The sequence below is a fragment of the Carassius auratus genome, linkage group LG28B (genome assembly GCF_003368295.1).
Source record: "Carassius auratus strain Wakin linkage group LG28B, ASM336829v1, whole genome shotgun sequence".
Classification (NCBI taxonomy): Eukaryota; Metazoa; Chordata; class Actinopteri; order Cypriniformes; family Cyprinidae; genus Carassius; species Carassius auratus.
Genome location: NC_039293.1, coordinates 9,358,826 through 9,372,942, shown reverse-complemented (window position 1 = coordinate 9,372,942; position 14,117 = coordinate 9,358,826). Strand labels below are relative to the sequence as shown.

The 14,117-nt window shown below is 36.7% G+C and overlaps 1 protein-coding gene and 1 pseudogene across 1 annotated transcript; both read right to left on the bottom strand.

The window, feature by feature from the left end:
• Window positions 1–2,636: 2,636 nt before the first annotated feature.
• LOC113067392 (chromobox protein homolog 2-like) lies at window positions 2,637–7,824 on the bottom strand. Its single transcript, XM_026239781.1, has 5 exons — window positions 7,663–7,824; window positions 7,545–7,588; window positions 5,579–5,644; window positions 4,195–4,264; window positions 2,637–4,101 (listed from the first exon to the last, which is right to left on the bottom strand). The coding sequence occupies exons 1-5, from the start codon at window positions 7,744–7,746 to the stop codon at window positions 2,764–2,766; spliced, it is 1,602 nt and encodes a 533-aa protein (XP_026095566.1). The 5' UTR covers window positions 7,747–7,824; the 3' UTR covers window positions 2,637–2,763.
• Window positions 7,825–9,643: 1,819 nt separating this feature from the next.
• On the bottom strand, window positions 9,644–13,167 carry LOC113067597 (ectonucleotide pyrophosphatase/phosphodiesterase family member 7-like; annotated as a pseudogene).
• Window positions 13,168–14,117: the final 950 nt, after the last annotated feature.

Below are 14,117 nucleotides of genomic sequence, written 5' to 3'. Positions count from 1 at the left end.
ACAAAGAAACTTTTGAAATTGTTTACTTTTTGAATTAAGTTACCAAAAAAAATTACTTTTCAACTTTTAAGTTACGAAAGATTCACCTCTATATAATTTTTCCAGAATTATACTGAAGGAAATAAAGCTTTTTAAGAACATTGAACATCGTTTAGATAGTAACTAAACACAATAATGTATTCTCTCTTGCAGCATAAATGCCTTGCAACTATTAAAATAATAATTTAAAACTAAAACCATATTAGTTTTATTTATTTTTTTACATAAAAACACTTAAAATATACAATAAACCTTAAACTTACATTTCAACTGGTGGTATTTATTATTTGCATTTGTTTTAACATTATGTAGTAAAAATAAAAAAAGAGATTTAAAGAAAAAACTTCAACTAAAACTACAATGAAAACAGAAAAATATCAAATATAAAAATTCAAAAACCTACACTAATAGACAGTCTATAGGTCTGACATAATGGCGCTCAGAGGAAGCTGGTAGTGAAGTGCTGCAGTAACCTCGGCACATGTGTTCAGTTATCTGTTATCTCATTCCTTCTGCTGGTCTGTGATTATGTCAGTGCGGTGAGGAATGAGCCGTGCTGATAACAGCAGCCCTGCGGCGACACGCAGACGGATCGCAGTGACTACAAACTTGTCAAACTCAGAAAAACCCTAACTGCCTCTGGGCAAAACTGCTGCTTTACACTGTCAACTGTCAAAATATTTTGTCACAATACCAGTGAGATGCTGCTTTCAATGCAATTGAAATGTTTTTATTAATATATTTAAGTTTGTTTTTATTTTTTATATTATGCAACGGATCTCCCCTATAGAAATCGCAACAATATCTCAAACTGTGCTCATTTATCTCATTATGAAATCTGAACTGTTCTGCATTTTTATATTACAGCTCCATACTCTTACTGGATGACAACAAGTGACTCATTACTATCAGTTTAATTTTTCCTTGAGATGAATTTTCCTAATCTCAGACCAAGTTGACTTTACTGAACAAACTAACCAGAGCTGCATTTCCCAAAAGCATTATAAGCCTAATACATCATAGACCCATTTTCACCAATGGAGCTATGGTCATCTTAGGCTTACAATGCTTTTGGGAAATGCAGCCCATGTATAGCTACTGGAGTTATGGTTTGAGTGAAGCTGAAGTCGGTGTGAGGTTTCATGGACAGCCGTTTGCCCAAAGAGTTCACAGTATAGTCTGCAGGAAGCCGCCTCTTAGAATTCTGGGAAAATTAAAGGGTTTCTTAAAACATCTAAACCTGTGTGATTAAACAGCCTCTCAGATGTGCAGGACTACAGAGCAGACCAGACAAAAGGCAGACAGCAAACGCTAAATATGAGCTGCAGTACATATTACTGTCAAGTAGCATAAGTTGCTTATTCAGAGTGTCAGATCAGAAAAAAAAACATAAAATGCTACATCTTAGACTGTATCTTTAGAAGTGTATTTTGTATCACTATTTAAATATAAAATTATAAAATGCACTCATATTAAAGACACCATCTAAAAGAAGCCCAAATACTGTATTTTATGCATTGCTGCTGCTCAAGTACATTTCTCTTATTTTAAGGAGATTTAGATATTTTGTGGAAACTGTGACTTTTTTTTATATTTTTATTAAAGTTCACCATCTTCACTTTTTGAGATTATCACTTGTTTTAAGAATTTAAATCCAAGGAAATTTGTTATTATTTAATAAAAATAAAAAATAAATCACTATTTAACAAGGATGCATTAAATAGATCAAAAGTGACAGTAAAGGCACATTTCTATTGTCAAATGCTTTTTAACTTTCTATTATGTTTTTTTTTGTTTTGTTTTTTACATTGATAATAATAATAATAAATGTTTCTTGAGCAGCAAATCAGAATATTAAAATATTTTCTGATGGATCATGTGACACTGAAACCTGAAGTAATGATGCTGAAAATTCAGCTTTGAATCACTGGAATAAATTCCATTTTAAAATATGTTAAAATAGAACAGTTATTTTAAGTTGTAATGATTTGTATAAAAAAAAAAAAATTTGATCAAATAAATGAAGCTGTAGTGAGAAGAAACGCCTTTGCTGTCATTCTTTCACCCCTGATTATATACACATCTATATTCTGATCTGTACGTTTGAATCAAAACAGACAACGATTAATTTTTTATAAAAAGAATCTTTACTGTATGTTTCAGAATTTCAGCTACCAACAAAAATCAGTGAGAAATAATAATAAATAAATGGAACTGTTGTGTAGTATAAAAGATGTCAACATTCATTTTAGAAAAAAAAACAAAAAACAAAAAACCAAACATCATTATAATGGTTATCAGCCAGAAAGAGGACAGCTTTAAAACCAGGCACAATATGTGATCTGAGATTCAGCTTTAACACATTTGGATAAATTTGTTCTGATCTGGTGACTTCATTATTTACTAATACTGTACTCAGAATCAACATCAAGAGAACATGAAACCATCCCTGAAGTGGAAACCAAGAGTAATGGTCAATTATTTGTTCAGTAACATATTTATGATTCATTTCTATGCTTAAGTGAGATTTTAGAGGTCTCTGATTGAGAGACCTCTAAAGGCATTCGTCTTCTCAAAAACCTCAAAAACCAACCAACTAAAACAGTCCGATTTAGAGTTAAAACAAGTAAAATCCAAAGATGGAGAAGCACCAAACAGTTCCTTTGATTCCTTTGAAACTTCTCCCGATTATCTCAGAGCGCCTGCAGTCCCAGTTGTCAACATTCAGTAATTGCGGATGCTAAAAAACCCAACGCTGGTGGGCGACTCCTTCACCGTTACAGTGACCAGGTTTGCAGTGACGTCGGTGACAAACACATGTTCAATCAGGTTCCGTGTCGGCCTCCAGTCCTGACCTGCTTGCACCGAGATGGCCAAGTCACGGTTGTTGCTCGGAAATGAGGAATCGTGGTCAGAATCGGAGCTGCTTCCTTCTTCTCCAGTGCTCAACTCACTCAGGGTCTTGCTTGGTTTCCCTGCATCTTTAGAAGAGGATCTGTCTTGCGCTGGTTGATCTCGGCCCTCGGTAGTCTGAGGGAGTATGTTATCCACTCTTCCTTGATTTTTTTCCCCAAGTCTTTCGGACAAATCATCCGCTTTGGATTTATCCCGTTGCGGACTCTTAAGGACTTGTTGACTGGTTGGGAACTTACTTGGGACATTCGGTGCAGGGCTCTGCTCGTGTTTTGTGTTTAACCCAGAGCTTTTTCTACTAGGGTTGGAGGTACCCTTCAAGTAGGAACCGTCGTTTGTGGAGTTGCCATTACCCTGTGCCGTTTTGTTGATGCTCTGCAGGTTGAGAGCTTGAAGGCTGGAAGGAGTTTTAAGAGAGGAAAATGAGCTCGGTGGGGATTTCTGGAGAGATCCTGATCTTTGGAGTAGAGTCAGATCCGAGGCTTTTGGGACATTTGGAGAGAGTTGTGGACAGGTCTGTCCATTGCTGCTGTGCAGATTCAACGCAGCCACTCCTGGAGATTTGCACGTGGGTGTTTTGGGGTCGACTCCTCTGCTGCTCATATCTGAGACCGAGAGCTTGAAATCCGAAGCAGTTTTGGTTTGTGGCAGCCGACTTAATGTAGGAGGCGACGAAGCTGATCCAACGGAGCGTCCCAAGGAACTTAAAGAGTTCTTCTGGGTAAAAGAACCTCTATTCTGCAGTGTCATCATCTCCCGTCCAGAGTTTCGGTTCAACCCGGTGTAAGTGAAGCTTGCAGGCATGAGTGGTTTCTTTATGCTCCCTTGGACCTCATAGTCTCTGGAAAAGGGCTTGAGCATCTTCCGGGGACCTTTGGTCTGGCGCTGCATCTTCAGCTCCGGAGGAAGCGCTTTCCTCCCTCGCTTCTTCTTCGGCGGTTCTGGCTTGGCAACCACAATCTGGGCTTTCTTCTGAGGGACCGGGTGGTGCTCTCGTGAACGAGGGCTTGGTTTTGGATTCCTGTCGTTGTTGTCATCTTCATTGTCGTCATCATCTGAAGAAGAGGAAGAAGACGAGGAAGACGATGAACCAGAAGACGAAGACGATGAGGACGAGCTGCTTGATTTGGATACCACTGGAATGGTTTCCTGAGAAATTAACATATAGAAAATGGTGAGAACATAATGTGTGGTGTAAGTTTTTCCTCACCAGATCTCCGGCATTTTCTGTGGTACACTTACCAATATTTTTCTGGGTCGTCCCCGAGGCCGTTTCCCCTTATTGCGGATCAAGAGCTCCCGCTCTTGCTCCCTAAGAATGGACAAGACATAATAGTTTTTTTTTAAAGCAGTGATTAGCAATGCTTAATTAAATTTTTTTTTTACACAGCATTAAAACGTTACATTGCACACCATAAACACAATTAAGCATTTGTAAAAAAGCTTATCAACCACCCCTTTAAAGGCCATAAGGCAAAGGCAATTTTAATTAAATAGCATATTTTATAAACGAGAGTAATTCAAAGTGCTTTTCATAAAGAGGATTTAAATAAATAAAAATAATCATAAATAAAACTAACAATAAAACGTACAACTTTTTTTGATAAATTAAATTTAAAAAATAAAACCATCTTGTACATTTACTTTAACAGTCTTGGCACAATTGTGAAATTCAGTTCCTGTTTTTATGAATTAAAGCCTCCTCACTTCCTGTTCTTCCTCCCCACTTCCTGTCACAACTTTCCATTGTTCTAATTTGGATAAAAAACATCACTTTCTTTATTTATGGCAGATGTGTTAGCAAAAAGGGGTGTTTCTTCTGAAAAGTTTCATTTGTACTCCAGACATTAATGATTTCTCAAATAAATAAATATTAATTTGGCAAATGATAGAAGAAAAATTCCTCATGTTTCATTTAAGGATGGATTCAGAGTCATATTTAGACAAATACTCTTCCAAAAATGTAAAAATACACTGTGAGCGTTTCGCATTTGGTTTCACAGTTTATGAGAAATGATAATTGGATCACTTGAGAACCAAAACCACGAGTTCACACTATGGCTGCATGATAAATTGCATGCGATATTTACTGTGCATGCTGTCAGTAAAGCTGGTTCTGAAATCAGTGGTGTAAATCTCCATCACGTGCGTGTTTTCACGTGGAGCAACATTTACTACACAGAGCCATTGTTTACTGACGAGCTGTGCAAAACCACAATCGTATATATGAACCGCTGATTACATAACCAGCTTTACTGACAAAAAAATGCACATTAAATATTGTGTGCAATTTATCGTGCAGCCATTGTGTAAACTCGTGGTTTTGTTTCTCAAATGATCCTATTCTTATTTTCCAACCCATCTTTCATAAACTGTGAAACCAAATGCGAAACGCTCACAGAAAAGTCTAAAATTAATTCCCTTTGAAAATCTTAACGATGTTTGATTTTCAGGCAGGCTGCAAAGGAACTCGTGAGCCTGGACACGTCTGCAGCCCCTGAATGGCCCTGTGAATGGAGCCCCATTTACGCCCTCCCAAGCGTTGCAGCCCATATTGTTTGCACATGGGGAAGGGGGCGTTGCTCTCACACACAGCCTTACTCGTCCAATGGGAGAAATCTCTTACCTCTTGTTAAACGCAGCCAATAGTCTCGGGTCAAGAAGGTTTTCCTGAGGTTCCCAACTGTTATGTCTGAAAACACAGACACTGGCTTCTTAAGCATGCGAGCAGATGACAAACAACTTGCTCATGATGTTTAATTTAGCATCAAAATGATGGCTGTGTACAAGGGAAAGCCTAGAACTCTTATTTATTTCTGGTCTGACAAGTTTTTAATCATATGCACATATAAACCTGCAGCTTAACCAAGCATGCAAAACAAGTTGTTTGTGTACCACCCCTTGAATTTCATTTGGATAGCAATTTTGCATCTACTATTGTAAATGTAAACAGAAGGAATGTGGAGTTGAATTGGACTTCAGGCACAGCTCGGTTGCCGTCATATAGCAGACAAAAAAAAAAAAAGATAAGATGACAGTTTACTTAAAAGGGCACTTCAAAGAGTCTGAGCCGTCTGGATTTAATTTAACACACAAAAATGAAGTGATCTATCCAAACAGATGTCCTTTACCCAGCATTACTCAAAATCAATATGAAACACACTTCATTTTACTTCCATAACTCCTATTGCTACGTCCAGCAGGAAAATAATGCAAGACAAGGCTTGATTTTATCCATAGAATTAAGTTTCAGCTAAATGATAAAGAAACGAGGCAATTGCGATCGTTTATCTCACAATTGTTTTTTTTTTTTTTTACTACAATTTAAAGATTATATATCAAGATATAAACTCATAATATAAATTTGGACTTTATTTCACACAATTGTGGCTTTCTTTTTTCAAGTCTACATTTCGTATTTATGACTTTCTCTGAAATCTAAGTTTATATCTCACTTTTTTTCTCTCTCTCAATTGCAAGATGAAAGTTGAAATTACCTTATGGATGAAATTACCATTTTCTCAACCATGTGATGGAAACGGGCTTCCAAACATCAATCACAACAAAGAATCTCAATTACATCAATTAACAATATTTTAAATATGCACTGCAGAAACAATGTTCTAAATTTTTACAGGCTATTATGAAATCTTGTCCCTCATTTTATATATCTAGAGCATTCTAGACATAATACCCAGAGTTCTGGTCAGTTTATAATTTTGGCTGAACAAGTAATAATATCCAATTAAAAATAGATGTGATATGAATAATCAATGAGGCAGATGGAAACGCGCGCGGGAGGTGTGGCTCGTGTGATTGACAGCTCAAGTGCCCATAGACGGGGCAAAAAGGGGGCGACAATGTAACAGAAAGCAAGAGTGGGGCATTAAGGGGGGTCGGGGGGGCAGCTGGAGTTTTTAAGAAAAAAAGGAGAAAAAAAGTAGAAACAACCACGCGCTGTGAATTCGACAAACTGCTTGCTCTACAAAAGAACAAACTTTTACAAAGTATCAAGAAGAGTTCTAAAACTGATACAATGTAACTGGCTTTGTTACAACTGACCCAGCATTAGGCGATTCCTGAACTCAACACATGATGTTTATCACCGAAAATAATAACGAAAAACGCATTTATAACAACACTAAAATATTTTTTCTCACACTTTACGTTTGTTTCTGTCGATTTAACTTCACCAATTGCAATTATACAATCGAACAAAAACAAAAAAAATAAATAAAAACAAAAACAACTTGATGAAAAGAGAGAGCAAAGGTAATCTGGAAGACAAAGAGAAATGCAGAAAAAGAGGCACAGGCGAACTGATCCGATGCAGAGCGATCAAGTGGAGAGCAGTGCATGAATTCACGCGTGGACGCGAGATTAAACACGCGCAACACGCTGTTGTTGTTTTCATTGTTTTCTCTCGCTCTCCCTTCCTGGAGATTCACATTCGGATGTTTACTCGCAAAAAGCGTTTGGCGAAGCAGTGCATACGATTCACATATATGTATATATCGCCTGTATAGTCTTCATATATACACACTTACATAACATGCATAATAAAGGCAGTATGTGTCTCAGTTCTCACTTACTTGGACGACCATCCTCTCCACTTCACCAGATACTCCACTTTGCCCTGTGGAAATCAAACACGCGTTGAGGATCGCGCACGCAGTCGGATTCGCATGTGTTTTTGTGCGTGTTTGTTACCTTCCTCAGGCGTTTGTTGAGGATACACTCGGCATCAAAGACCTGCCCTCCTACCGCGCTCAGCTCCTCCATGACTGTTCTCATTTCATTCTCATCTCATTCTCCGTGAACTGTGCGCGAGAGAGGGAGCGCGGAGCAGGACACAAGGGGGCGGATACGCAAACGCGAGGCGCGCGCAATCACCACAATGGTCCTCGGAGGACACCGTCCACGTGACGTCACACATTCTAAAAGAATTAGTTTTATGGTGAACAGCATATTGATGTGATAATAATCTGACTTTGTTGTAATTGTATTATTTTGCACAAACATAAATTAGTTCGATTTACAAATATGAGTAAAAGGCATTTGACCTGAATTATAAGATAATTAGAGTTTGTGTTATTAACTTTAATACAGAATTTTCACTCTTTTTACTCAAAAACAAGACATTAACATGAATCAAAACATTAAAACAACATATGTTTATTAACATTATTTTCATTAGTTGTTATTTTAATCCTTTTTCAGATATATCTAAATTATTATATCTTATTATTCACATTATTAAAATAATATATTAAGTATAACATTTAATTGTATTGTATGTGACTTTTCATATTATTATTAACATTATATTGTGATATGTTTATCTGTTATTTGACATGGAATTAATATTATTTTGTGGTATGAAGTATTTTGTTTTTATCGTCAATTTATTTGATATTTTGCACATCAAACTATTTAAATAAGGCTCCTGTTGTATAGTTTTTGTATATGTTGTGTATCATCTTTTGTTAAATCCAGTATCTACATGAGTAAATGTGATGATAATCAGTTAATTTGGTGTAATAGGCTGTGTTCCCTTATTGACAATTTTTTAATCATTGGTTAATGGTTATTTTATCGTTAGATTATTACTTTAAATATGTTTTTGTAGTGGTATGCAATGGTATTCTTCGTGATAACTAAAAAGTTAAGCTAAGTTTAACTAAGAGTTAAAAAAGAAACTGAAATGTCAAATTGACATAATTCAGACCCTTTGCTATAACATTTGAAATTTAGCTTGGAATTTACAGTCTATGGCCAATGATAAATTCAAACCCCTTTCTCATATTAAACTGTTCTCAGATTCTTGGCAGAATGATGTAGTTCTGCACAGGCCCCTCCCACAATGATTGATTGACAGTGGCGTCAGAATAATGAACAAAGCACTCGTCATTTACTCCCAACAACTGAGCCGCTGAAGGGAAGTGCATTGGATTACATTTGTTTGTGAAGGGAATGCGCCCGGATGTACATTAATGTGTCTATATTTGTGCAAATAATTTGTGATCAAGCATCACTTTTTATTTTATTATTAATCATCTTTTCCATTAATGTGCTGATTAGCAAGTTTCATAATAAATGCTGCTTAAATTTACAGTCTCTCAGAGCTGCACAGAAGAGAGGGGCGGGGCGAGCAGAGCTCATTTGCAATTAAAGAAATATGCAATAAAATGGCTTCCTGTAAACAGAGCTGTTTTTGACAGGTTAAAAATTGTGTTGTTTTACACTACCATTGAGAAATTTTTAAAGTATTTTATAGACTTTTCATTAAGACCCCAAAGAATCATATCAAACGGTGAAAAATGGGCATCCTATGACCCCTTTAAAAATATTGAAGCCAATTCACACAGGACTGCCACTCCACTCACAAATGATGTTTCTGTCACGTTTTCTCTTGACAAGAAGTGCATTTATTCAGTCACTGAATGTATTTATGATCACATCAAAGGGTGACGTTTCAGACGTGTGCTAAACTTCACTTCAGCACCAGGCGCAGACAGGGCTCGAATTGAGGGTGGATACAGCAGGATGGCATCCCCCTGGCTGAAAAGAAATTACAAAAAACACCCCCTTGGTAAAAAATCACCCAGTGATTTTTATAAATTAGCAGACAGCAACAATAATATTGTTTGTACTGCAAAATTTTTCTCGCCTTTTTTTAACAAAGTGATATTTAAGACGTGTATGAACAGACGTTCTCACTCTCTGTCTGTATGGAGGAGGTCAGCATGTGTTGTTTGGTGTTCAGGTGTCCATCGTTGGGTTCAGGTGTGATTTTCAGCAGGTGGCACATGGTGGTAAATGTTGACGTTTCAAATGGCCTCACCTCCAGGTTCTTTTAGAAATCTGGCCCCATGGCCCTGAAGAATGGCTTCATGTCCAGAGCCTGGTTATCATAGCCATGCTGCCCTTATGAAACTGCACTGGGAAATACTGCAGGAAAACAGAGAGTATAAAGGCACGTGAACAGACGCATATTTATTGAAACCATCAGCACCCAAATGACACACTTCTACAGCAGGGTTATTACAGTAAACTGAAACTGAAACTTAAATTAAAACCATTATTATTAATAATAATAAAATAAACATTTATGTTACTTGAAATGAAAATGAATTTGAATGGAAATCAAATGAAATATTTCAGCTTGTTGCTGTTGTTCTCATTTTAATGTAGTTTAACTTGATGCACTTAAACTAAAACTGAAATAACAAATAAAAACTATAGACATATAAAATAAACAAAAATCACTAAAAATAGCACACAAAAAAACGCAACAAAATTCCAAAATGTTAACCCAAATTTAAAGAAAAATATATAATGAGACTGATTTACAGTGATCATTTTATGTTTGAATGTTTATGAATTGAAATACTATTATATGCATACTGTCTAGTTTAAAAATAGAATGTAAGGCAGCATGCAAAACTCAATTTTAAATGGAAGAATATTTGTCACATGACATCATGTTGCACATTTAATACAGCAAGTGGCATTGAGAATTTGTTTGGAAAAAAATAGGAGCATTTTTAGTCAAATTTATTTAAAGACGACTAACTTTTGAAAGTTCAGTCATCTAATGAAAATAAATAAGTTAAATTGTTTACAAAGCATCTGGTTCAAACATAAAATTTGAAATGTTCTGCTGGACACTGAACGTTTTGACTAAAGCAGAAGATCATAGTTTTTTTTCCAGCATATTTGCTCATTGTGTGGAGTATGAGTAATATGGTGGATTGCTATTTGAAACAGCAGAGGGCGATGCAGACTAGCTGATTTGTCTTATGGTTATGGTCTGGCGTTGTCATGGCGACACGTGGCTTGTGGGTGCAGTTAACCTGTGAAGCCCCCAGATAGAGATGGTCAATAAAGGCAGCTGCTGAATCTTTCAGCTAAAGTATATGTTTTATTTGGCTCTAGGTTCATGCTGTGGTTAATGAAACATTTGGGATGCCAAGGTGCCTGACTTTGTTTGATTTTCTCATGGTTTGCAGCAACAGTGTTCATAAATTCTTGTTAGTATGCCACACTTGTGAATCTGACCTCTGACATCTGTAGGTCAAAGGTCAACAGGAGCTCGAAGCGTCCATGTGCTTGACCTGACATCTTGGGTCTTCATGGGAACAGAGTATTGATCAATTGATTGCGAGCAGTGTAAATTAGAGTCAAGGGCAAAAACAAACAAACAAAAACATTTTTACCTAACATGAGTTTCCTGGGAATCAAACCCACAACCTTTTGCGCTGCTAATGCAATGCTCTACCACTTTTTTATTTTACTACATTTAACCCCTAATTCTCAATACTGTAATCCAGATTTATTTATTCCAGATTTTGTTTGTTAAATTACATAACGTTTAATTAATTAATGCTTGTTAATTTCTTGATTAACATGAAGAAAACTTGCACTGAGCCTTAAATGAATAGCTCACCCAATTGATGACGTATCCTGGATCAGCCCAAAGGATGATGGGTAATATGCGGCCATTATGGGAGTAATGCAGGCGAGCGGGAATCTCCTCTTTCTTATAGACTTGTAGATGTGGGTGAGTGCCTTTCAGGGTGTTGAACACTTTATCAAGTCGGCCTTCTTTAGGCAGCAGGAGTCCCACTGGTCCGAAGTAATTTTTTTTATAACATGCATTCACATTTTGCATATTTGCACTTCTTTAGTGTCTGTTAATGGGCATTGTTTTGAGCTTAACATATCTTGGTCATAATATGCATCTATTGCCTCGACAGGAGAAGCTTTGAGATGCTGGAAAAACACTTTTGTTTTTAAGAGGAAAGAGGAAAGAAAGTCATATGCTTGGTACAGCATGAGAAATGATCACAGAAATTACCTTTAAATTGCTTCGCTCAAAGGCACAGTGGAGGTAGTTCATGCATCACCGGTTTTAAAGGTTTGAACCTAAATCCCCATATAACTCTTTCTTACAGAATTGTCCTCTATAACCAACCCCAGAAATGTATTCAATATATGTTTATCTATATTTCATAGTAATGGTAAATCTGTTTTTTTTTTTACTATGTATGCGTTGTACAGTGCCGTGTAAAGATTTTTGCCCCCTTCCTATTTTATTTATTTATTTATTTTGGCATATGTTGCACATCCAGATCATCAAACTAATTTTAATATTACTTGTCCTGCTGCATAACCCAAGTGCTCTTGAGCTTGAGGTGAAAACAACTGATGGCCGGATGTTCTCCTTCAGGATTTTCTGATAGAGTACACAGTTCATGGTTCCTTCAATTATGGCAAGTCGTCCAGGTCCTGAAGCTGAAGAAGCAGCACCAGACCATCACACCATCACCATGTTTGACTGTTGGTGTGATGTTCATCTTATGAAATCCTTGTGTTGGTTTTACACCAGATGTAATGTGACACACACCTTCCAGAAAGTTCAACTTATGTCGTATCAGTCCAATCTCAAACTTATTGTTGAATCATGAACACTGACCTTATTTGAGTGGAGTGAGGCCTGCAGTTCTTTAGATGTTGTTCTGGGTTCTTTTATGAGCTCCTGGAGTAATTTTGGTAGGCTGATCACTCTTGGGAAGGTTCACCGCTCCTCCAAGTTTTCTCCATTTGTGGATAATGGCTCTGACTGTGGTTCGCTGGAGTCCCAATGCCGGAATCTTTTAAGTGTGCAATAATCTTTAAAACAGGAATGGGGTAAAAACCTTTTCATGGCACTAATATATATATATATATACATATATATATATTTTTTTTTAAGTTTTCACACTAAAATTGTTCAAATTTTATATAACTCTCACTTCAGATATATATGAAATATATATTCATGCTCAGTGTATTTTAGACAGCATATGTCAGCATATTTACCTGTTAAGATGGTAAAGTGTGTCGGGCTGGTGACGGTGAGGAACGCCCGTGTCACATATGTTGCTTTGACCCCATCTTTCGCCATGGCGTCGAAGTGTGGTGTGTCCACGTCCCTGTCATAGTCCCACCTGAAGCCGTCAAAGGAGACAAGCAGTAATTTGCTGTGCTCAGACACCCCAGGGCGTACCGCAATGGGACCCGCCAGAGAGCAAACACACAGACACAGACAGAGTGCAACCGTCTACAACATGATCCAATCACACATTCAGCACAAACAGCTGTCTCTCAATCAATGGCTCACACTTCTCCTGCTCGACCTCTTTTACTCACATCTGCAGGCCAAAGTTTCATCCAGTTATCTTATCTGCTCATATCGGCAGGATTTTCCTATTTTGAACTTTCTGTTCATCAAAGAATCCTGAATTTTTTTATCATGGTTTCCACAAAATATGGAGCAGTGCAACTGTTTTCAACATTAATAATAATAAATGTTTCTTGAGCAGCAAATCAGCATATTATTTCAGATTTCTGAAGTGTCATAAGACACTGATAACTGGAGTAATGATCTTAAAAATTCAGCTTTGCATCAGAGTAATAAATTACATATGAAAATACATTAATTAAAAAAATAGCCATTTTAAATTGCACAAATATTTCTCTTTTTTACTGTATGATATCTGTTTAAATGCTGCAGTATATACAGCGTCACTGTGACAACTTCTTACTACTGATAGTGTGATTGTTACAGCCTTGTTACTAAAAAGCATCTGATGTAAGTCTTTATCTTCACAGATTAGATACTTCTCTTCAACTTCTTTTAAGGACAAAGACAAGCGTCAGAAAGGTGAATGTGATTATGTTAGATCATGTATGTTATCTGTTTAAATGGATATATTTTTCTGGCATAAGCTTTGCTTTTATTTATCATTTCTGAAGTTTCAGTGTTTTTTTAATAAGCCTATATTTTGGTGGGTTGTAGCTAATGTGTAAAGTCAGAAGTTCACAGAACAGAAGTTGTCCTTTAAAACCTATGAACTCGTAACTCTGATTCGACTTTCATTATTGACCTCTTTAAACAGTCGGCTTATCAACATCCTTTTGAAAGAGCATTTTATCCATAACTTTGTCCTTGACAGTAGTTCATGGGAAATATCTAATCTGTGAGAAGTTAAAGAATTGTTACTCTCAGCTTGCTTACGAAAAGCTAATTCATTACATCACTGTAACAATCCCTTACTCTTCACAATATCACAGTTACAATCCCTCACTCCTGACACTTGACATTATAAACGTAACAACCC

Excerpts from the sequence above, each read along its gene's own strand:
- LOC113067392 (XM_026239781.1), bottom strand. The coding sequence starts at position 7,746 with ATGAGAACAGTCATGGAGGAGCTGAGCGCGGTAGGAGGGCAGGTCTTT. Across the intron at positions 7,589-7,662 it reads TCAACAAACGCCTGAGGAAG|GGCAAAGTGGAGTATCTGGT; the intron begins GTAACAAACACG and ends TGATTTCCACAG. Across the intron at positions 5,645-7,544 it reads TGGAGAGGATGGTCGTCCAA|ACATAACAGTTGGGAACCTC; the intron begins GTAAGTGAGAAC and ends CTGTGTTTTCAG.